This window comes from Vanellus vanellus, assembly GCF_965231255.1.
Source record: "Vanellus vanellus genome assembly, chromosome: 2".
In the NCBI taxonomy this organism is placed as follows: Eukaryota; Metazoa; Chordata; class Aves; order Charadriiformes; family Charadriidae; genus Vanellus; species Vanellus vanellus.
This window is the reverse complement of record NC_138906.1, coordinates 7,846,814-7,871,400: the sequence shown is the minus strand read 5'-3', so window position 1 is coordinate 7,871,400 and position 24,587 is coordinate 7,846,814. Positions and strand designations below refer to the sequence as shown.

Here is a 24,587-nt window from a genome sequence, read left to right as displayed (position 1 = left end):
GAATGGTGGGGGATGCCTCTTTCCCCCGAAAAGGGGGGTTGCTGCGGGGGGGAGGCGGTCCCGTGAGGGGCAGAGCTGCCGGGCACCTCCCGGGAGGACAAGGCGGGGAGCGGCGACGCGGGCGGGGAGGGGGGGGGGTAGGCCGCGGCTGCCCGCCCCGAGGAGGGGGGCTGCCGCGGTTGTAAGCGGCTCTAACATGGAGGGGGAGGTAACGGAGGGAGGGCCGGCGCTGGGCTGGGGAACCGCCCCGAGGTGGCCTGAGGGGGGCACGGCGGCAGCGGGGGCGGAGGGGAGCCCTTCCCGCCTCCCCGCAGGGTGGAGGCGGTGGCAGCGGGGGGGGATTCCGCGTTCGGCCCGGCGCCGGCTCCGCCCCCCCCCCCCCCCTCCCTACGGCTGGAGGAGGTTCTCCTTCCCCAGAGGGTGAGTGTGGGATCGTTCCGCCGGAGACGAGCCCCCGCGCCTTCCACCCGCCGCCGTGTCCGGGGTGGTAAGGGCGGAGATGCCGTGGGGGCCGTGTGGGAGGGATGGCGGCAGCCGGGGGCGGGGAGTGCTCGGGGCCGCTGAGGTGATCCCGCGGCGGCCGGGGGAGGGGGAGGGCAGCCCTCGGGGCGCTGGGGGCCGCCTGAGGCTGGGCTTCCCTCGCTGGGAGGCGTCGCCGCTTCGGCGTGCCCCAAGTTAGCCTTGAAATTGCTCGAAAAGAAGCAGCGTGCCGGCAGCCTGAGAGCAGGGCACCTGGTAGCGGTACCGCCGCCGTCCGGGCTGGGTCCTCTCCGAAGGGCTGGACGAACCTCTGTGCCCATGGAGAAGGCGCACCGGTGTGGTTGAAGGGCCGTCTTCCACGGCCGGGCTGCGGTTCCTGTGGAGAAAGGGGCACTCGATGGCTTCGGCGCACCCTGACTGAGAAAGTGATGTATCCACGGGGGAGATGAAATGATTTAACGTGCCCTCCTCTTCCTCCTGTGTGTCCCTGTGCAGCCGTCTGGACTGATGATTTTTCGGAGTTGAGGTAGTTGGTCGGTGGGAGACGGCTGGAGGCCCGGAGCATGGTCTGGGGGTTGCACAGCGCCTATGATCTGACCCGCAGCCTCTGCCTTCCTTCGCTGGGACCGGCAGGATGGGGAACGGTGGCTCCGCGGTGAAGGTCTGCACGGATCACCAAGGAGGCATCAACTGGCTGAGCCTGAGCCCCGACGGGCAGCGCCTGCTCACGGGTAGTGAGGATGGCACTGCGCGGCTCTGGAGCACTGCCGACAGCCAGTGCCATGGCCACTTCCAAGGTACAACACCTTCTTTTCGCCTGGTTTTTTGAGTCATGGCTCAGGCCGCACGTGTTCTGGTCTCTTTCAGTCCCTGCAGTCTGCTGGGCAGCCAAAATAATGCTTGTTTTGTTTTGCGGGTTTGTTTTTTTCTTTTTTGAGTATTGGTTACAGTAATGTTAAGCAGAAGCTGTTTCAACCCAAAACAGGTTACCAGTGCTACTGGATGCATGTATCCTTTTATCTCAGGGTGTGGAACTTAGCAGTTGTTTAATTTATGTCTCTTTCCGGAAGCCCTCTGTTTTACACCCTGGTGAAATCTGGACTTTTTGTTGTTCTCTCTCTCTCTTTTATTTTATTGTATTTTCTCCCCCCCCCCCCCCCCCTTCCTTTTAATCATCTAATTTTCCAGCCAGTCTTTATTTAGAACCTCCTGACCTAGAAGTCTGGAAAGAAACCTTACTAAATAGGCTGGTTTTTTTGCCCCACATTTGACACACAGAAATGTCAATTGCTAGGCTTTCTCATTTTAAATTGATTTTGCATTCTAAACAAAATTTATTATCCTCAGACTAGCATCTCAATAATTAAAAAGAAAATAAAAACTCTGTAGGAAGTACAGTCGGGCAGGACTCAGATGTGGACTAAAGATATTTGTATTGTCACTCGTTCTTTTCTCTCCATATAGAAAAAAAAAAGCTCGTAAATTTGGAATTTGTGATGCTTTTTTCTTCCAAAGAAGAAATCACATTGCTATGATTTTTTTGTAATTGGTCGGTTGGTTGTCTTGCTTGTTTTTTTTTTAACTATGAAGTATTGTCTTTTTTCCCCACATCCTGCCATGGTTCTAGCTCCTGGAAAACTTGCTGTGTATGCTTTAGGCTTAGAAATCCCTTTAAACCACTAATTAACTTTTAACTCAAAAGAGAAATATATTGGATAACATTCAGAATCTAGCCAATGTACTGCTAGTGTTTGGGGTGAACTCTTAAGGAGGTTGTCTCGATGGTTTGTGAACTATCAGTTGAATCAGATAACTGTATGTATTTTATATTTATGCATGCACACAATTCTTGTGTAGATTTGTATCGTTCAAGCTATAATTACTGATAAGCCTGTATCTATAATACAATTTCAAGCTTCCACCACAGCATAACCAACAGACTTCTGTGGTGGCTGCTTTTGACCAGACCAGCACCAGACCTTGTCTGCCACATGGGGTTCTGGCATCCTTTGTGTGGCTTGAGTATTACTGATGGTTAAAAACTGTCTGACAGACTTCGGCGCAGTAACCAAGATGCTTTTTTGATCTTCTTAGAGCAGGATTACGTGATGCTGTGAGAAAAATGCCGGTGGTTGAAACCTGTCCCATTTAAGTTGCTTTGCAAAAAGTTCTCATGACAATGTGAGGATTGGTGTAGTTTTTCTTATAGCCCTGGTGATCTGTTTAATTTTTGACATCTGGTGAATTTGCTTAAGAGGAAACAAGATGTGAGTTTGTAATGTGGATTCTGCTTCACATTTGAACTACAACAAGGCTTTTGAACTACAGTTGTAGTAAAATCTCTTCCTTGCAGTCAGTGAAACGAAGTGTTTTACGGGGCAGTCTGCTTACCCTTAGGTTTTTTGCCATCTCTTTATTCTACAGCATGATTCTGTTTTTCTAATATCTTTGTCTGTCCATCTGTCTCTCACATTTGTCCTTCTTACATTTTTTTCTTTTCTCCTCAAAGAACAGTGTTATTTAAGTTACAGTAGGGCCGACCAGCTTCAACCAAAGTCTAGAGCTCTTTAGGGATAGTTACTTAAAAGGAAACAGTTCTGATCTTGAAAGCTTACAGTCTAAATAATTAAAACAAAAGAGTGCAACATAATAGTGTTGGAAGGATTAGATAGGTGAAAACAATTTCACGCAAGAGATCTTGGACAAAGCTGTGACTTGAATCCTGAGGTGATTTTTAAATGCGGTGCATTTAACAATACAATAGAAAAATGGCACATCTTGCTAAACAAGAACAAAAGCGTAAGGTTGTAATGTTGATTCCTCTCTGCTACCATTATCCTGTTTTTCAGCATGAAATTTCTAGAGTAGCGGTTGTGTTTATTTTTATTGTAACTGTAGAATCCCAACATAATACTCTGAATACTGAATAAATAATTATGCTCTTATTCTTTCTTTCTGTGTCTTTTCCTTAAAGGTATACTGATATTTTGAAAATTGTGGGGTTTATTCATGTTATTAGTCATAATGAGGAAAGTATTGGTTGACTTTTTACCAGATATGTGTTTTTGTTTGCATTGCATTCTGCTTGGACAATGAAACTAAACTTGCTGGTAAGTTTCATGTCATTTCCTTTTCTCATAGTTTCATGCTTTAATTTAGGGCTGGTTTTGTCCTGAGGATCAATGGGGCTGCAGCCTTTTTCTTCTGACTTCAAAAGAAGGAAGGAAAAGCATTTCTTTATTAAAAAAATAAGCCAATTTTTTACTGTTTTTAAACTTCATTAGTCGAAGTTTTACTATACTGATGCTAATTTAGCTCATGTTTTTATAATACTGTTCAAGCTGCCCGATTGGTAGAACTGTACTGTTTTTCACTTAATCCTTGTATCGATGAAGTGGAGTTTTTTGCTGTTAATTAAAAATGTTGTGTTTTATACAAATTCTTAAATGTGAAGCACATTTAAGAACATGATGCATTTAAAACTAGAGCTTCTGTCCATATGTATGCTGTATTTTTCTTTTAGTTAAGGTAAAGAGCTCAAGTAGTCTGTCCTGCTTGCATATACAGTGATTGAATTTATTTCCTTTGTTATTCCTAGGACATGAAAGTTACATCACGTTTTGCCACTTAGAAAATGAGGCTGCCTTCACCTGTAGTGCAGATCATACCATTCGAAAGTGGGATGTGATGACAGGTCAGTGCCTGGCCATTTACCGAGGACACACATCAATTGTTAACAGGTTGGTTCTGTGGAGTTCTTCCTTTGTGTTCCTGTAATCTATTATTGCATATATTGTCATTTTCCTGTAATTCTCCATTACTACACTAATAAAGTGGGTTGTGTAAACCTTTGAGTTCATGCTACACGTGTTCTGTGCTGTAATGGTTAGTTTTCCTAGCAACAGTGCTGACACATCCATAGACAGCAGATAGGAGAGAAATGAAAGGCACACAGCAGGGAAATTGAATCCAGGGCTAGGAATGAAATTCCAGAAGAAATTATTCAATTGATAACAGATGCTTCTGATAAATAGATTTAAAAACATCACGTCAAGCCTTTGTGTCAGCAAGAGGGATAAAGTCAGGGTTTTTTCTGGAATTGCTATTCCTGTTTGTGCAAATGAAGTTTAATATTAAACTGATTGTGCGTGACCGATTAGCCTGTCAATTTAAAGTGCCTCTTAATAGTTGGACTGGATTTAATTAATGACAAATAGAAAAGTCAAAGATTGGTATTCTTTTCTTACTTTTTTTTTGGTGGGTGGGTGGATTTTTTTTGTTCCTTACTAAGCTCAAAACACATATGATGTGTAGCTAGATTCTGTAAATAGTTAGGAAGGCTGTCTCTGCCTCTATTTTGGCACTGGCTTGATTTTGCTTGAATCAGCAAATGGGAAATGTGTTCCCTATTCATATGACTTTGTTGCCAGTTTGAAAGGTTCCAGAGGACCAAACTTAGCTGACAAAAAAGACAGTTTATGATGTTCCCTACCTCTGATTTGGAAATATGAACTGTAGAGATTTTTCTGTTATTATATGTTTGTGCAGCTACTACTTGTTATTTTGGAGGCCCAGTAAGTTGAATTCTTGAGCTGTAATCTCCGATTTGCTCTTCAGTTATGTAATAAGTGGGGTGTTCTTGCTCTACCTCTTTTGAGATCCTGGGCTAAGCGAAATTAGGTGTATATCCTTTTCCTGTACACTCTCTATTTGATGATGGAAAGATGATTATCTTTGCATGCTGTCAGTTACAGTTTAGGTTCCTGGATTTTTTTTTTTGTAATTTTAATTCCAAGCTATTTTCATAGGTCAGTTTATAAATAATTATTTGTAAAAAAAAAAAATACTGATAATTAATTATAAAAAATGGTTCTTTTTATAAAAAAAAAACCGACAAAACCCACAACAAACTCTTAGTTAGCATATGTAACTTATGAAAAATACATAATAGTGCTGTTGGAAGAGATTTTTAGAAAAACACGAATGCCCAAAATAACAATGCTATAGTGCTAAAATGTCTGCATCGATGTACCTGAACAACAGGTCTCAATTTTAAAAGCAGGAACAGGGAAGTGTTTGGTGTGTTTTTTTTTTTTATAAACCTCAGAAAGTTAAAGAGAAGAAGTGTACTAAACAGGGATGATGAATTTGGGTTCATGCTGCTGTTTCTAACTTCAGTGTACTTGGCATTGAAATTGTGACAAAAAAAAAATGGCTATGTGAAAAGAATGATACTATTCATTTTGCAGGATCCTGGTTGCCAAAGACTATCTCTTTAGTGGCTCCTATGACAGGACGGCCCGCTGTTGGAGTGTGGACAAGGAGAAACAAATCCAGGAATTCCGGGGCCATCGGAACTGTGTCCTGACTCTAGCTCACTATTCCTCCAGGGATGTTCTTGAAGAAGAGGAGGAAGAAGAGGAGGACGAAGAGAAAGTGAGCAGAGACCTCCTGGTGACAGGTAGCACAGACTGCACTGTTAAGGTCTGGTGGGTGTCCAGTGGGCGCTGTTACCAGACTCTGCTGGGACACACTGGGGCTGTCTTATGCCTTATACTTGACGCACCAAACAGGGAGCTGTTTTCTGGCAGCACGGATTATACCATTCGAACGTGGAATATTGTCACTGGTGAGCAGTTGAAAGTGTTCAAAGAGCATCAAGGATCAGTAATTTGCCTAGAGGTAAGAACAGAGGCTTCTTCAAGAGCTGTTCAAAGTGGGTATCCATATCCTAATTCATGCGGGTCTCCATTGTCTTTTCATTCATAAAGAAGCTCTTCTGAAATGGGTTATAAATGGTAAGCCTAAACATTCATGTAATAACAAAATAATAGTGCTCCGTGGTCTTCAGACAGCTCCTCTTTCCCTAAAACTCTTTCTGGTATCTTCTTGGCTTCTAGTGGCTGTTCTGGTCTAGCTTCTACCTCAGTATCTATCCGAGTCCTCGTAGGTCTTGAAACTCTTGAGTACGGTGGCTGGAAGGACTGTTCCTCAGAGTAGGATTGCATACACAGGATCAGCAGACTTTGAAGAAAAATGACTTGAGCTGTTGATTGTGCAAGTAAACAGACAGATGATCAGATAACTTAAAAAGAGGAGGGGGAAAAAAGCTAGAGTAAACCAGATACCTTAAAAAAAAGTCACCAAAACAAACAAACAAGCAAACAAAAAAACCCCAAACAAACCCCAAATTGTGGGCAAAAGGTAATAGGAAAGCATAAAGCTGAAAGAAATCCTGCTTTAAAAACCACACAGACATAATTTGAAAAAAGAAAGGGAGAAAGAGATGGCCAAGATGAGAGAAGGGGCAAGGAAGATGGAAAAGAGAAGTGGAGCATGGGGGGAAGAAATCAGGAAATAATGAATTGGGGGGGAGTAGATTAATGGGACCTGAAAAACTATACCCTGTTTTTCTATTTGCAGTATTTTTCTGGTGAATGCTTCCAGGTTTGTTAATGTTGCAGAGGAGAGAATGAGGTTAGGCAGATGAAGGAAAAGGGGAACAAGTACTTGTCCTATACACTCCATTATCCACCAGAAAATGCTAATGGTGTATATAAAGAAGGTATATGATGGTCTGTAACTTAGTTTCAGGCCAGCAAACCTTAAATGTTTTTAAATATATGTGTCTGACTGAAGTTAATGACGATAGTTTTTCTCACTATTCCTTGTTTGTGTTTGTCGTCCAGAAGTGCTTTTCCTTTACAGAGGCCGCAGTACCTATTTTTAATAGATGTTTAATAAATAAATGTTGCCTTTGTTTCTAAAGAAGGTAGTCACTGCTGACACTAAGCAGACTAAAAACCCGGTAGTACTGAAACAATTCTATTTTCCTTCGGTTTTAGAAAGGAAGAAAAACCACACAAAATCATGTTGCCCTGGAGTAATGTTTGTCTTGCTCGGGTAAATTCTCAGTGTTAAAGCTTGTTTTTATGATATTGCGGTAATGTATTTTGAGAATGCTTAAGTAAATCTGTTGCTGTTCTTAGTGTCACGCTATGTTTTGCTGCTTAATTGTAACCCTTCTCCAAGGCACAGATTGGCAACAGCAGAGCTTGCTTTAATTTAATTGGGTTTTTGCTAAAACTGTTACACAAAACTGGCTTGACCCTCTCCCAGAAGCCTGGGAAATTCAATTACACTCTTTGAATGCTCAAGAATGAGCAATGCTTCTCCGCTTGTGAGCACGGAGTTAAACAATGGTTTTAAACAAACAGAACTTCTTGTAGGGGAGAAGAAAAGCAAAACCAATACATCTATTTGGAAAACCTGAACAATTCAAAGTACACAAGACTACTGCTGCCAGGACTGTGTTGGCAACAGTCCTGGCCAAATCTTCTTCTAGCTGTGAGTAACTGGTAGCCCCTCGCTTCTCTCATCTCCAGTTGATGTTTGAGGCTAGAAGAGTCCAGCTGAGGTACATACTGCCCCCACAGAGAGCATTTAGTTTCCAGGCCTCTAAAACTTATCCCAGCTTAAGCAGTTGGTGTACTGCTGCTGAATAGCTTTAGGCTGTCGATCTTTCCTCATTCCTCCCTCTTCCTTACTGGGTTCAACACTAGCCCTTCTGTTCCACTTGGCTGCCTCTCAGCACAACCCACATGGTATTTTCATTCTTTTAGAAAGGGGTCAATCACCAGAATCCATACAAAGATGTTACAACAGAAGGGAAACTTCCTGAATAGAGGTGTTTATTTTTTTTTTTATTTTTGTTTTCTTCTCAAAAATCTCTTGGAGCCTTTTTTGCCGCCAGCTTCTTTGTGACAGTCTTGCAATCTGTGGCAGTGAGTTGGGATAGTGTTTTTCAAACCATGGGTCAGGAACGACTTGGAGGTAGTTGTGGGTTGCTCACAGTAGCCAGCAGACAGTTTTAATTGTTGAGAATAGTTCATTTTCATCAAGGCAGAAGTGAGCTGCTAATTACACCAGATTTTCACTCCCCTGTCCTGGAGGAGCTGAGCTGGTACCAGCAATTAAAGGTAGTTACCTGTTCTCTGGGTGGTATAATGCTTGTGTGAAAATAAAGGGAAAAAAATAAAGACTTATTTTCATTTTATTTATTCAAATAAAGATCCCTGAGGGAGGGTGACCTTTCAAAAGTTTGAGAAATGCTCGGTGTGATCTCTTATCCTGGACACAGATCAGGAAAAATTTGGATATTAAGACCATATTTTCCCCAACTTTAAAAAATACTGTTATTAATGGGAATGCCCCAGGATGTTCTAAACAGCTGCAAATTAGGTCTGGACTGTTCCAGTTGTCTCCCATTACTTTCCAGTAAATAACAATAGTGTCACTGTAGCAGTGAATGGAAATTCCTGGAGCTTCTTGAAGGAGCATGTCTGGGTAGATATCCATAAAGCACACCCATGTTTTCCACCTTGCTTCCTGCAGTGCTGGTGTGTGAAAAGCGGAGGGATGATGCCACAGGCATATTCAGATTTTGAATATTCCTCAGTTGCTCTAAGATCCGTTAGGTGGTGTTGCCAGCTAGCGTAAATTAGAGGAGCCTGAAAGCAACTCTAATCGAGCATGGCAGAATGGAAAGTGTTGGTGAGCTTTTAGCTTTCCCTTTTCCACCACCCTTGGTGGTTCGGATTGAAGAGAGCGAGCTGCTCAGATATTCCCCAGCGCTTGCCTTGCTGTCCCAGGGTCAATCTGTTGAAGGTGTTTTACCAGCTGAACTGACTGCATGTAGTCTACTGTCAAAGTAGTTCTGCTGCAGGGACCCGCTTATTCTAACGCCACTTTTCTCATCCTTCTCGTCCACTATCTAAATTAGACTGACAAAAGTTTTGCCAGGAGACTTTCTATCTGCAGTGGGAATCATGTGCATACTAGGTGCTTTGGCAGCGTTGACTACTTCACTCTCATAGTAAGGCAAGGTAACTAGCAGTGGAGCCGCCAGAACTCTTCCCTCTATTTCTCCTGCAGTGCATTGATAGTTTGGCAGGCAAGGGACAGCAGCTGTTTTGAGTGCTCCCTCTTCATATAGGAGCCAAGGATGGGATTTTATAGGAAGTGATGGGAAAAAGCAAGGGTGGGCTGAGTGTAGTCACACAGCTCATGCGAGTTCTACTTAACTTCAAGCCTGGCTAAAGCCCAGTATTTGCAATTAATAATCAAACGTGCGTTTTCATTAACGTGACTGCCTGCAATAGGCTGAATAACCCTGACTTAAATATTTACTTGTGTATGTTTTTCTAAATGTCTCCAAAGTAGCTTTGCAAACTGTTCACAAGGATTGCTTTGTCCTTTGCTGATTGTTCTGCCTCTGCGTATTTATCAAAATTGTGCTGCCAAGTGCTGGCAGAGAGAAATGATCCAGCTTGGAATTTAGCTTGGATCCTATAGCAAACATTCTTGCAAGAAAACTCCTTGCTTGCAAAAGGAGTTTTAAATGAACATAAGTGGGCAAGGACTTGCTTCTAGTTTTCCTGCAAAAGATCCTTTGTTTGGGCCATTCCCTTTAGTTGCCTTTTAAATCTGACTAGAAGAAAAGAATGCTTTGAACAAAGCCATTGCCTCAACTCTGTTTGTACGCTTAACTGTTGTGACCACGGGGACAGATTTTTTTTTTTGTCACACCAATTAAATTAAGTGCACATATTTTTTGTAATTTGTGTTTTTATTTGTTGCGTAGTTCATCAGAGGATGAAGAGGTGAATTAGAAGAATATGAATGTTACAACACCTGTAGAAAAGAAACATTTCTAGGACCATTACTTTGCACTGCAGTAAAGAAGTTGAAACATGTTCTCTAACAGCCAGACCAGAGAGCTCGTTCTAGATGAATTCTCAGGAAAAAAAACAATTTCTTACCCACAGGGAGTTAGTTAGCTTGTTAAAATGAATGTGGTTTGAATGGGATCCTGAAAGTCTAACTCGGCTGAGGGCTTACATAGTTGTAACTTGAGATTGGTCCAAGTTGGTGATTTTTAACTTAGAAGTGGCTGTGAACAGAAGACCCAGCTGGCAGATTGTAGGAATACTGAGCCCCATGTGAAGAATAAGACTGCAGTGGGAAATGTGGTTGCTGATGTGAACTCCTCATGAAGTTCCTGGGAGACAGTCTGAGTGCAGTAACCTTCAGAAAGAGGATGTGTCCTAATCTGTTTGGAGAACGGATTGCCTCTCCTTAGATGAGGGTTAAATTGTTTCTTATAGCAAAGGTTAATTTGGAGAGCAAAGTCCATTCCTATAAGGTTGAAATACCTGCTAAATGGCTCTTTTGCAGATATTTTGGCATTCATACAGGTGAAAATTGTCTTAATCTGCTGCATATATTCAGTTCATCTAAGCTTGTGGAGCAATAGGGTTGTGATTGTCTTGAGAGACAAACCCTAGATGTGATAATTTGGGTTTGGTGTGGGTTTTTTTTTTTATGTTTTGTTGAAACTGTGGTGTGTCTAGGGGCTACAGCCAAGGGTTACATAAAACTGGCATTTTTAAATAGTGAAACATGTAATTACTTCAGCATTTACAACCTGTATTTTGCTACTGCTGTTACTTTGCTACTCACAAGCAAGTCTGACTAAATGATTTCATGGAAAGGTACATCTACATACTTTGGCCTGAGGATTACGACAAATTTGCTTCATTCATGTGTCTCAGAGTTTCATCTGGTTCAAAGCAAAGTTCCTCGGAGTAATGAGGAAAAATAACAGTCCAGAATTAAAGATAGCAATGCAGTGGTGTTTTTGCTGTCTGGCTAAGGCTTTAGAACTGAGCATCTGACAGCCATCAGGTTTTTAATTCTTTTGAAGCTACTTGAATATGTAGTGTCCACCCAGCTCATTAGGATCTGAACGGCAAATCTGTTTTGTGTTGTCTGCTCTGCTACAGGTGTCCTTGCCTTGCCATGCTTTTTCTTCTCAGGAGCTTTGTTGGGCAGTTAGCCAAAGTGAAGAAAGTGCTCAAAAGCCAGCCAAGGAAAATACAGATCTGAAAATATCACCACTTCTCCAGGCACTTGCAGATTAGACTATGTAACTGTTTCTACTGATCATTTTTAAACCAAGAGTTGACAGACTTGGGTATATCTGGAAAAATCTATTGAGTGAAATTTTATGTTTTTCCTTCTAAATCATAAGAAAATTAAATTCTTTAGTAAGAATAGGACTGGGACTTAGGGAATTAGGTATGCATTTGAAGACTTCAGGATAGAAAACCGCAGTAGTTATGGACCTGGGGACCTAGCCCACAAGCATTTGCTGAAAATGACTATGCCTGGATACCCATACACAAAAATGGGTGCCAGTCTTGGCAGCGGGGAGGCTTAGCTCCCACCAAAGCTGGACCGCGGTCTCATATTTTGGTGGAGAAGTCGGTATACTTTGTTCAACTCCTGAGCCAAACATGTGGGGATATTTAACTCAAGGAACAGCACCTGTGGACACTCTTGTTCAGGATATAACAAGAAGGAGGGGAACATACTGTTCTGCCTGGTAGTCTAATATAACTGGCAGATCTGGGTTAAGTGGCCTCTGCGGGTGAGGAGATTGGAACGCATTTGGAGAGCCCCATAACTGCTGGATAGGAGAAGCCAAGCTGGTGTAAGGAGGTTAGCAAGAGTCCTAGAGGGAGAGCCAGCAGAAGGTGACCTAACTGGAAATCAGTGCTTTGGGTACCTGGCTGGAAGTCAGCAGGGGAAGTGTTACAGTCCCTCTTTCTTGGGGTGTTTAGATAGTTTTCAATACAGTCATGACTTAAGAAAAAGGATTACAGGAGCCAAGGACTGGTACTGCGGCTGACCCTAGGACCTCCACTGCTTCCACAGCAAAGGTGGCTTGTGCCCAGGAGCATGAGGACATGCACAGTTTGTCCAACCTTGGTGAGTTAGAGCCAAGGCTGCCGTGTCTGCATTGGGGGATAGCCACACCTTTTGGACGTAAACTGAAAGAAGGCTCTGGAGTAAAAATACCAATTTGACATGGGTCAGATTGGATTGATGCCTCTGTCTTGCACTTCTCAGACAGAATCCCATCTGTTTTCATATAACTTTCTTGACCAGTTTCAGGGATATTGTGCACTGTTGTTTGTTGCAACTGCCCTGAAGCATGTAATGCTTCCTGTGTGTTGTAGAAAGGGTCGATTGCAGCCTGGATTGGCCTCCCAAATCAGGGCTGCACTCTGGGGTTTAAGCAGTCAAAAGTTAGGATGCTATACATTTCAAGTTCTTTCTTGGATAGATCTCTGTTGCATTATATCATGGTTTCCCATCTATAAAGTAGGGAAGGTATTTATTTTACATTACAAAGTGTGGGGCCTGCTTATAAGATACTTTGGCTAGGGGAACAGTGTATGATGATTATTATTATTTAATTATAAATATAGATATCTGAAGTGTTGTAGTTTAGGCTGGAGGTGTAAACTAGATCTATCTTTAGTCAAGTGAAGAAGTTGTCGTCTCACCTAAATTGATATAGATGGCTACAACTGAGAAGGCTGTCCTTGTCAGGGGGTGGAAATAGTGAGTTTTAAGGTGTGATCTATTTCAGACATCTGTTTCAGGATGAGATGAAAGATGCTAGACTGCAGTGACTACAAGGAGAGTTAGCTGTAGATATCTGCATCGATTTAGATGAGATGATGCCTGCATCTTATTACTAAAGGTAGATCTGATTTTCAACTTCAGCCTGACCTGACAGCTCTTGATGGCTTTCTTCACTAACAGCTATTTTGTGCTCTGTGTTTTAAAAATACCATGGAAATGAGAGGCTGTGTGACAGTCAGAGCCTGTACTGGGGTTTGCTGTTGCCTCTGTTGCAGGCATAGTCTGTGACATCCGGTAGATCGTTTAACCTGTTAGTATTTCGGTTTCCATGCATGGCTGAGAATCCTTTGCTACTGTGCTCACCTGCTTAAACTGGTGAGGGGGAGGAAGGTGCATAAAAGTGTATCATGCAAGCAGCCTGGGCAGCACAGAGGCTTTGAATGTAATGAAGTTGGTTGATGTGTCAGCCAGCTCTCCAGATCTCTGACTGGGCATCAGAAGCTTTTATGGCTCTTATGATCCTGGTGTTATAAATTACCTGAGTAAGCCCACGTCATTTAGCACATTTTTATATCTAGCAAATTAGCAAATCTAGGCAAGTTGCAGATTTTCTGTTTCACTTCAGCATTTACACACCCACCTAAATGTAGAAAAGAAGCAGTGTAATGTAATGTACCATTAAGGCAGAGTGGCATTTGCCTGCAGGAGGCTGTAACTTAGTGTTTTCCCTTGTTCAGTGGATGGGTTGATGCTGCTAGCAAGACGTCTGAAAAAGAACTTCAATGACTTGGCCAAGAGCCATGCAGCAGGATCTCAACTCAAAGCAACTCTTCCATTCAGCAGGTGCAATGTGACAATGCTCCTCGTGCCCTTTCAGGTTGAGTCTGGAAAGTAACTGTATAGCTCTCCATTTTTGTTAGTGCTGCTGGTCATTCCTTCTCTTTCCTCATTGGGATGTAGTTTTAATGCCATTGGTAAAACAGCTTAAAAGTAATAGGATGTGGTATTTCAAAGTACTGCTGGCTTTTAACGGTGGTATGCGTTCAGCTGTGAAAACTGTCCCATGGGCCAAGTTCTGCTGGTAGGAAGGATGGCACGCACTGCTCCCACTGGCCTGGCGGGAGCTACAGCCAGTCATCATCTTGGTCTGCCTGCGTACAGTTCTTACATGGGTTAGCATAGTCCCACTGCTGTAGTGCTTTGTATCTTAAAAACCTTTTGTTTCATGTTCTTGTAAGACAGCGCAAATGTTCTTTTGTGCAGAGCTCACTTATGATGCCTTTTGGGTATGGGGTGATTCCTTTTGGGAATAGGAATCAGCAGGTGAAGTGTGTTACAGTCCCTCTTTCTTGGGGTGTTTAGATAAAACATTTTTTGTGTGAAAAACATTTCAACCTTACAGGTATAGAGTGCGCAAAGAGTGGAGGCCAAGGGTTTATTATAACCTAAGGTGGTGGAAGAAGCAGACCGTTAAAAGTGAGCTAAGAGCAAGACCCATGTTGATTTGTCATTTGTTTTGCAGTTAGTTTCCTGGAGATAATCTGAGAAGCGTAAGGGGTTAGTGCTCTGCTGGTCACTTGAGCCTTCTGATCTGTGTGTCTAGAGGGAAAACGTGGTATTATTAGTCCTTGTGCAAATTATGTTTCTTTGGGGGGGGGGGGGGGGGGGGTGTTAGGGTTCTCCCTCCTGTCTCTCTGTCCTTTTGATACAGAGATTGCTGCAAGTCCATGAAACTTACCTCCAGCTAAAGCCTGTGGATTGTTCTGAGAGCGTGCAGTGACTGGCTGCCTTCATTACATGCTTTCAGGTGGCAGGTCTTGGGCCAGTTCTCTGCTTGAAGGAGTATGCAGTCAGGGCTGTACCTAATGATGGCTGTTAAAACCTTTAGTTTGTTTTCATTAGGTGGGCATAGAATGCCAGATTTTTCTTTGCACTGTGGAGGGTTTCCCTGCTGAGCTGTCAGGTTTTGGATAGTTTGTTACTGTGGACTGATTAGTGTTATAGTCTTGCACAGGTTAGTTGTTTTCTCTCTGTCTTAGTTTCCCCTCTGCAATCCTTCCCTCTGCAATTCTCTGTGGTGTCTGAATGGAATTAAAACCAACCCCCACCACTAGTAAGTTCACACAGTGTGCAGGATAACTCTTCTAACATGGCACCGTTCTTCTTTGGGATTTATAGGCAGAGTTGCTCTAAACATGCAGCAGAAGACACGCTGACTGAAGATGTTTAGAAAACTGTGTAAGGCTAGTTAATTATTTAATAACAGTCTAAAAAGACTTGTGGAAACACGGATACAAAACAGTTTCAAGGAAGAGTTAGTGTTTTCAAATATTGGCCTTGTGCATATTAAACCCTGGTTTTTGTTGCATAGGATTTTGGTTTTAATTTACTCTTTTTTGTTACTCAAAATTGTTCTGAAATTTCTGTTGTAATTAAAACTTACAATCTGATAAGAGTTCTTGTCAAATACACTTTGCAGAAAGTACGCTGCAGGGTTTTTTTTGAGGCTGTATTAATGTAGCTAATTATGGAAGTAGGGTTAGCATTGTTAAGCTCGCCGAAATCCTGCCTGCTTGCACCAGCAGATGGGCTAAGTTTTTCATCTTCTGAAATGTGGGAGCTGTTTTTAAGGCCCAGAAGTCAATGGGAGAGGCGATCGTGAAGAATGCCAGGTTGGTTTTGCTCACCATCCCTCTGTTTCAAGGTGTAGTTGTTGCTCTTTGTAACAGGCTGTTGAGATGGAAACCGTGACTTTGTATGAGTCACTTCAGTGCAGTACTCTCGCGAATGTGCCTGAGAGACTATTGCTGATGTTTTTTTCTCTTCCCTTCAGCTAGTGAATCGGCATTTGTATTCGGGAAGCGCGGACAGGACAGTGAAGTGCTGGTTAGTAGACACTGGGGAGCGAATCCAAACGTACAAGGCTCACAAACACAGCGTTAGCACTTTGAAATACCACGCTGGGATCTGTAAGTTGCCTTTCCTATGTTCAGCAATCCCTTGTCTCTTTTTTAATGTTTGTCTGGTCAAAGATTGTTAATAGAGAATACTATAATTTTGAAGGCTTGAAAAATTGTTGGTTTTCTCAACTCCAGCATGTTTATGTTCAGTATCAAACTTTGCTGCACTACTGCATGTGGGAAGCTTAAATCTTCCCCTCATTTTCCACCTCCTTCTTCTGGCAAATGAAGAGGTAGTTGCTTTATTTCTGTTATCAAGGGAAGTGGCTTAAATCCTGAGTTGTCTGTGGGTTGTTTGTATAGTTGTGGTTTAACCTCGCTAGTCTGATGTCTGTCAGTCTGCTTCTGCTGCATACTCGGGGAAAGCAAGTGCTGCTGCTGTATATGGAGCCCTGTGCCTGCCTCTGCTGCCTCACAGCTACTGTGTAATGACTGTCCTAAACCAGAATCACATCTAAGATGCTCATTGATGCTTTTTAACAGTTAGGCTTCCTATTCAGACTCTGACCATCTCCTAGATTCATTTTCCACAAGTTCTTTTCCCTTTATCTGTCCTCTTTCATGTATTTGTTCCCCAAACCACCTTTCTGCAGTAGCCAAGTATTGTTTGCCTTACTAATGCCTGGGACTCAGTTCCCCTACTGTCAGTACTCCTATTAATATCTTTATGTAACTGTCTGTTGTTGACATAACAGTATATTCTGACCATGAAACCTCCTTCTTTAAATCCCTCTCTTGGCTGGCTTTCCTTCCGCATGTCATCTATGCATTTCTGGGTTTGGGTTACAAGACCGTGCCTCTGTTTTTATCAGCCTAAACCTCTCTATTTGTCATCCTGGTCTTATTCTGCCACTGATGTTAGACCTGATGTATCTTCATTTGCTTCCCAAACACGTACTTCTTTCCTTCAGGGTAACTGGAATGGCAATGCCTGTCTTAAGCTAATCTAGAAATTTGCAACAATTTTCTGATTTCAATTTATATACTTCAGCTATGAAGCGAATATGTAACACCAAATATCTGGTTGTTAGTTGGGCCTTCATGTATCTTTTGGCAGATCATCAGTGTGATGGTGATAAATGGCTGACAAATGCAAGATGGTCCACATTAGAACCATCTACCTGGACAGGCAGATTACAGTTTAATGGCAGTTGTTCAGCACCATGCTAGACATGGCTGACTGGCCACATTTATAATCCAGTAATTGAATTGATTTGTTAATTAAGTTTGGAAATTTAACGTGTAACCAAGCCCATAGGTAGATTTTGATTTTAATCAGGAAGCCTTTTTTTTTTGTCTTCCTTTCAGGATTAGACCCACAGCACTACTTTTCTCCATTAAAATTTACATTTAATTTCAGCTCTCCTCATCTATATCGCAGAACTATCCCACTGCCCCTACCTGCAGGTTTATAATTTCTGCTGATTTCAGCTTTTGCAGTTGGCTAGAAGGCTGAAATGGAAGGGGAAAGGGTCTTGAGCTTACGCTGCACCCTGAAGTTATTATTGCTCAAAGAGGTAGGCAGGTAGGGCAGGGAAAATGAACCAGAAATTATAATTCAGGGTGAACACTGGCAAACAAAACACTGATTATTTTGTGTGTGTGTGTGTTTCCCCCCCTTTAAAGATACAAAACAAAACCCTGAATTCATCAAGACTTCTCAAAGGCAAGATAACTGTGCTAAGCTCATGATGGCCTGGTCCAGCAAGGAATCTTCATGTCTGGGTGGGAGATGGAGAGACTGTCTCTCCCTCATTAATGAGACCTCCAGAGCTGCATTTTTTCAGTGATGAACCTGCTTTGCATGCAACGAGTATAGACTTTTGACCAGACTCTCTAAAACCATCATAAATAAAATTTAGGCTTAAACCAAAGTTTCACTATCTGATGCCACCCCCATCAGCTCTGCAGTTTTCTCTCTTCCCCCTCATCCTACCTCCCTGTTCCTGCCATACACATACATTATTTTTCCATAACACTCCCTTTTTCTTAAAATGCAGGCAATATTGCTGCATTTAGTCAGACCTGTGAAGAACATCCTGATAGTGTGATAGCAGTGTTCACAGAGTTATTTAAGATCTCATTTTAAATGAACTGTAAAAATACTAGAAGTGTCAAACAGGGAGAATTTAATTGTTCTACTTGAAGGGTAGAAAAAATGTCATAGGAAAATACTAGGGACTTGTTTGAATAGAATTTAGATACATTTTAATTCTTGAAAGAGGAAATTTCCCCTTAAAAACTAATTTATGTACTATGATTGCTTGCATTATTGTAATACATTGATCACTTATTTACACAGTATCGAATAGTTTTGTTTCAATTAGAATACGAAGACGTTGTTCACTGGATACTAAATGTTGGAGCTAGTGTAGCTTAAAATTCTAGATGTTCACCTGGGACAGATCAGCATTATGTATCCATTCTCTGTCTTTCAAAAATGTGGAGAAAATACTTCACTATAAATGATGGTTGTTATGGCTTGTCGCATTTGCACCAGCACAAGAACATGGAAAGAATCTCGGCTGTGAGGTGGTAACTTTCTGTTAGATCTTAGTTCTGTTGCTTGCCATCTGATCAGTACCCAAAGGCTCATTGCCCCAAAGAGTTTGAGGTCTAAATAAGAAAATATAGTAGAAGAATGAGAGGAAAAATATATGTGTGTTTCCAAAATGGCTTTATAGTGTACAGGGAATCCAGATAGATCCAAGAACTAAGCTTTAAATCATCAGAATGTGTTTCTAGTGGCTTTCCTCAGTCTGCTTGTGTAATTAGTAGCATGGGGAATATTAAAGCTGGTTCTCAATCTAATTTACTTAATGACATTAGGTTGGTTATTTCTCTCCTACAGTATGTGCACAGTCATTTAAAATTTAATGTGGTTTATATATTTTCATGTTGCAAAAACTCAGAGGGAACATTTAAAACCTGTTCTCCCTCCCAAGGGTCTATGAAATCCACGTAAAAAATTTAAATGAATTGTTGATTTTTTTTTTTGTTGTTGGTTGGTTCACAGGTGTTATATATAAGCATATATTTAAATGCTAAATCTGGGTTAGATCAGCAGCTCTCCTTTGAAATGCAGAGGTGCAAAGAAACTTCCTAAATCTAGAGTGACAGTTCAAAAGACATAAAAGATGTCTGTCAAAGGCAAAATCCTGATAGCGATAGCTAAAGTAAACTGACAGCTGCATAGTGAAAACAGCTCTTAATTGGTTCCTACTCTCTGCATGTGTGTAATAGTATTGAGTGATTTCTATTCACTGGAAAAAAAATCTGTACCTTGTTTCCTGCTTTGCATTGTTGTTACTCATTTGCAGAATGGGATGCAATGCTTTTTCAGGATTGTGTTGGTAATTGAATTTATAGTGACATTGATTTTCCACATCCAGATGTTTCTTGAAGGTGTACCTGGGAAGTACGCAGCCTCCTGCTGTTTAATTTGAAGTTGAAAAGCTGATGGCAGTAGGTAGCCTGTTCTCTCGTCTCTTGTTGTAGTCCTGAATTTACTGCCGTGATAATTTCTTCACCTCTCTTTAGGAATCCAGTGCCTGACTTCCCCCAAACCATAAAGCATCTGTTGTCTTCAGGCACTTCAGTTTTGTAAAAATCTTTCCATGGTAGTGGCTTTTGCGAAGACATGAAATGCAGGGAGCAGTGAATATATAGCTTTTTGCAGTTCTGAAATATTTATCTCTAGATAAACTTGAGGAGTTTGGGTTAAGTGAAGGAAAGTGAGTGTTTACAAAGACAGTTTGTAACCCTTAAAGCACACAAATGTGGTGCTTTTTGGGCATATTGCTAAGTATAAAACCTAAATATTCAACACTGCCTTACAGTTTCTGAATGCAGCAATTCTAGGGTTCTGATGTGAAGATCCTGAAGTGCTGAGAAATTGTTCTTTGAGCACATTAAGTACCCTAAGGAAACCTGATGAACCGCCAAAATCTCTGGTCATGCTTAATTTACTTTAAAAAAAACCACCAAAACCAACAAACAAAGAAAAACCAACTGAACATCCTTCCCCAACCCCACTCTTGTATTCTATGTAGTATATTGTAGCCAAGCTACAAGAGTTACAGCCAAAACCCTAAATAGTTCAGTGCTGTACTGAAATAGAGATTATAGCCTGGCCCTTGAATCACTTAAAGGCTCTACTGCTTGCAAAGATCCTAAGCTACAGGGTTTAACTGAAGAAATCTACCACACTGAAAGAATTTAGAAAGCTGCTCTGTAAAGCTGCCTATACATGCCGCTCACCTCTGAGGAAAAAGGTTTAACTGTGCCATTTCAACAGAGATGGCCCTACCTACTGATAGTAAGCTTTTGTAGAAAATTGGGGGTGGGGGGAAGCACATTATGTTTTAATGAAGCTGAGGCCAAATTCTTATCATTAGTGTGAGAGAGGGTAATGCTGTTCCTGCGGTTTGCAGCCTCCCTGTACAGAGCTTCTGCTGCGTGATGCTGCAGCCGAAGTGATGAAGATACTGTAGTACTGGACGGAAACCTGGAAATAACTACGGTAAAACAAATGGAAGGCTTAGTGGAAATCCTCAAAACCAAACTTGAGATAAATTGCCTGCTTAGAATTATTGAGGCCTGTTTAGGCAGGGAAATATATGTGGAAGAGAAAAGCAGAAATAGATATTTGAAGTGTGCGTGGAGTGAAATGCTGATGTATGTAGGAACTTCAGGCTTAAGGCGGTTCAGTGTTTTGAAAAATACAGATGAAAACAAGCGTGCTGGCATCAGCGAAACGAAAATAATCTGAACTTGCTGTAACCGAGAAGAGATTCAAGCCTAAAAATGATACCTCATGCTCCTTTGTGAACTAATTGTAGGTACATTTTTAAACTCACATGAACTGACCTTATGTGGCTGCTCACATCTGACCATGAGCTATGTTGTGTGGTTGCATTGCAGTGTTCACAGGAAGCGGTGATGCCTGTGCAAGAGCTTTCAATTCCAAGAGTGGTGTCCTGCAGAAGATCTTCCGAGGACACAAGTTCATCATAAACTGCATCCAGGTTAGGAAGGGGTTCCTTTGCTGGGATTTCTCACTTTTGATTGCTCCCTCATTTGTTTTGTGGGAATTGGTGTGGCTAGCTGTTCTGTGTGCCTTGGGTTGGATGTTGTTCTAGGGTAAAACAAAAAGTAACAGACTTGAATATTCTTTTTGTAATTTTAGACAAACTTGGTAATAATAAGGATAAGTGAAACCACAGAACGAGCCCCCAGAGACAGTCCTATGTTGTGATTGGAGGTTTTTTGGGTCAGGTTAGACAAGCAACCATAAGAAATGAGATGGATGTAACTGATCCTGTGCAGGGGCAGGGAATGGACTCCGGCCTCACGAGGCCGAGTCCATTACAGGACACTGATGATAAGTGTTTGCAACGCTCTAGGTGGAAAAGAAATTTCTGTCTTACCCAAGCAGAATAATATATGGCATTATACCCCTAACCCCCCAAGGCATGGCATCCCTCAACAGTCCAGCAACTGCTTACCATCTTTTCTCATCTTAGTGAAGAGCTGGTGGTGCTACCCAGTTTATAAACATTTATATTGACATCAGGATCTGTTTTTCTGAAGGTATAAAGATGACAAAAGCTCTGTATTGATGTCTGACCCACATCCTACCATGCAAATGGAAGAGTCTCTGCCAGTGGCTTAAAAATCTTTGAAAAGTTCATTAAGTCCTTGAAAAGTTGTTTGCATATTGTCTAGGTTGAAGTGATACTGGCATTTAAAAGTTAAAAGGGGAGGAATTTGTAATCTTTGGTGGCAATGTCAAGACCAGTATCACGCAAGGAATCCTGGGGGGAAAGTTTGAATGCTTGGATGCTTTGTGCATTTAAGAATCCGTATTTCCCTTCATCAGGATCTCAGTAAAAGCTGCGTGCAGGGTGAGGATTTTGATTAAGAATGTGAGACACAGTCGAAAGAAAACAAGAGAGGAGATAAAATTCCTTTTGGAAAGTGCACAGGGCAAAAAAGTCCTGGGAAGAGAGAGGACTGAGAAGCGGCATCCTTAATATGATCTTAAGTATATTGATGAGGGATGGAGGGGGCTGTGGTTGTGTGTAACTTCATGCTGATGTAAGCCAGACTGCTGGTGGGATGCTCGCTATCGTGACCTGCCCCTGGAGACTGCAACCGCCCATGGCAGATGCAGGAAGGGGAAGATGGTCAAGACTGAGGGCTGGCTTCTAGGGCGGGGTGAGAACAGTGTGAAACATTACCAACAGCAGCAGATCTTTTATGAAGGAAATGAAACTACAGGAGGGAATCAAGGTTGAATTACTGCAGGTTTGGAAGAACAACAAATTTTGAAGGAGGAATACCTATAACTTTCTGTAAAGGAAGAAGGGAAGTGAGAAGGCAAGCATTACCGACCTCCCCCCTCCTCCCCCCGCCACCCACTGATACCAATTTTGGTGCCTCCTTAGGCTTCATCTTCAAAACCAGCAGTCTGAAAACAGCACAGAAATTCCCAGTTACAGCCTACTCTGACATTGAGTTGAGTTCCCCATTGCTTTTCTAGTGAGTTTAGGTTATAAATAACTTTCCTGTTTATATTTTATGGCTCTGTGAAGTGGCTGAGAAATGAGTCCTGACTTGCTGATGTCTCATCCCACTTCAGCAGCTTTTGTGATAATTTATACTGGCTCTTGCAATGAGCTATCAGGCCTCAAGTGTTAGGATCAAGCTGTGTTTGCTCTGATTTTTTACAGTTTGATTGTGCCAATTCCATGCTGTATGGTTTGGTATTAAGTGTGACCCTGTTGTTCCAGATCCACAATGAGTTGCTCTACACAGCTTCCCATGACGGCACACTAAGGATTTGGGACATCCGGGGAATATGCAAGAGAAATAAGCGGCGTGTGAAGAAGGAGAGGTCTGCCCAGGGCAGGAGCTCTCAGAAGGGAAGTCTGTCTCGTCTCTTCAACAATAAAGTCGGCTGTATGGTACAGCAAGAAAATGGGGAACACGAGGCCGTTGAACTAATATGACTGTCCAGAATGGACTTTCCATTAGTGACCAAAGCTGAACCTTTTGTTTTTCTGCACCACTGTGTCCATGTAAACCAGAACTTGGAAAGAGTTGGGAAATGGCTTTGCTTGAACCTCTTTTACAGGAGCCAGAATTCTCTGTGACTGTCGGATGGACTCAAGTCAGATCTTGTTGCTGCAGATGACCCTCAGCTGAGCAGTACTGGGGTCAGGAGGGACTGCAGTGAGGTTCAGGTGACGTACCTCTGTGTGTGTGTGTTGGGTGTGTGTATGTGTAGTTAAGAACTTCACTTAAAACTGCTTGTTTTCAATTCCCTCTGGCACAGTGGCATTGCACACTTCTTCCTGTCTAGTATCCACTGAGAACTGTGTCCTCCCGTTCCTGTTGCCTGCTCGCATGCCCTCCATGCGGCTGAATGTAGCAATGAAAGGTGCCCTGCAATACAACTACAAATTCAATTTTCTCAGCTGACCTTTGGGTCAGGTTTTTGCTGATCAGCCCAAGTAACATGGGATGATATGGCTCAGCAGGAGTTTAAAGCAGACTGGACACCTCTCTGGGAAGTTGGGAGTAAGAGGACAGAAATTAATTTAATTATTTTTTTAATAAAGCATAAACTAGAGAACAATCTAAACCTCAGACCTTTTGTACATAGGTCAGCTGTTTGCCAAGGCGCAGCGGTTGTCCTTCCAGCAACCTAGCGAGTTCTTCTTTTACCTGTTGCAATCTCACACTTCAGCAAAGGAGGCATCAATGGCTTCATGTGTTTTCTGTGCTTCTGGGGTGTGGTGTGTGCTTCCAGTCACCCGCTTACCCCCAGGCACCGTTCCCTGGATGGGAAGCTCCTGATGGGGCTCCTCTGAAGAGCCTCATCTGTGCACAGCAGGAGTTGGAAGCTGTTTGCTAGGCACCAGGTCTACGGTGGTGACTGCACCACCTCGCTGGGCAGCCTGGCCCACAGCTTGAGTGTCCTTGTGAGGGAAAGGTTTTCCTTCTATCCACTGGGAATGTTGAGTTGCGTCTTCTTCAAGGGAGAGGAGAGCAAAATGGGAAGATTTATTGGGTGGGTGCTCTAGATTTGTTATCTCTCCTCCTTACCAGGTTATATCTGGCCTTGGTTTGGTTTGCCAGTAGCATTGGATAAGCAGTCAAACTCAAGAGAAGTTCTCCCAGTCTTTTTCCAGGTTCATTTCCCCCAATAACCACTGAGCCATGAATAAACAAGGGTTCTTATATTTTTCTATTTGCAGATATAACTCTTTGTAGAACCAGTATAAAACTATCTAACCACATGTTTTTATTTTTATGGCTTTATTTATTCTGTACTACAGCAAGATAAAAATGCTGTAATCTTTTTTTTAGAATGGACTAATAAACATGTGGCATCTACAGGCAACTAATTGTCGAGTTTTTATTTTCTTGTCATTTAGAGGGGATTGGGCTGGCTGCAGATGCACAGCAGTTAAGAATGGATGGAATATGGAACAAAACCCAACACGTATACTTTTGGAAACATTTCTGGGGCTGGAGTCAAGCATGCTGTAGAGCTGTCCTGCCTCCTGCCAGGCACCAGACTGCCAGAGCTCAGTATCCCTACTCAGGGGAAGGAGTGACCAGCCACAAACCAAAGTCCAGTCT

General features: G+C 42.3%; 1 protein-coding gene across 1 annotated transcript; it reads left to right on the top strand.

Annotated features, from left to right (window-relative positions):
* Nucleotides 1-1,102: 1,102 nt before the first annotated feature.
* Nucleotides 1,103-22,948, top strand: WDR86 (WD repeat domain 86; the record flags this gene model as incomplete). The annotated part of the gene is made up of 6 exons (XM_082479764.1): nt 1,103-1,277; nt 4,079-4,220; nt 5,730-6,162; nt 15,809-15,944; nt 20,859-20,962; nt 22,730-22,948. The coding sequence occupies exons 1-6, from the start codon at nt 1,115-1,117 to the stop codon at nt 22,946-22,948; spliced, it is 1,197 nt and encodes a 398-aa protein (XP_082335890.1). The 5' UTR covers nt 1,103-1,114.
* Nucleotides 22,949-24,587: the final 1,639 nt, after the last annotated feature.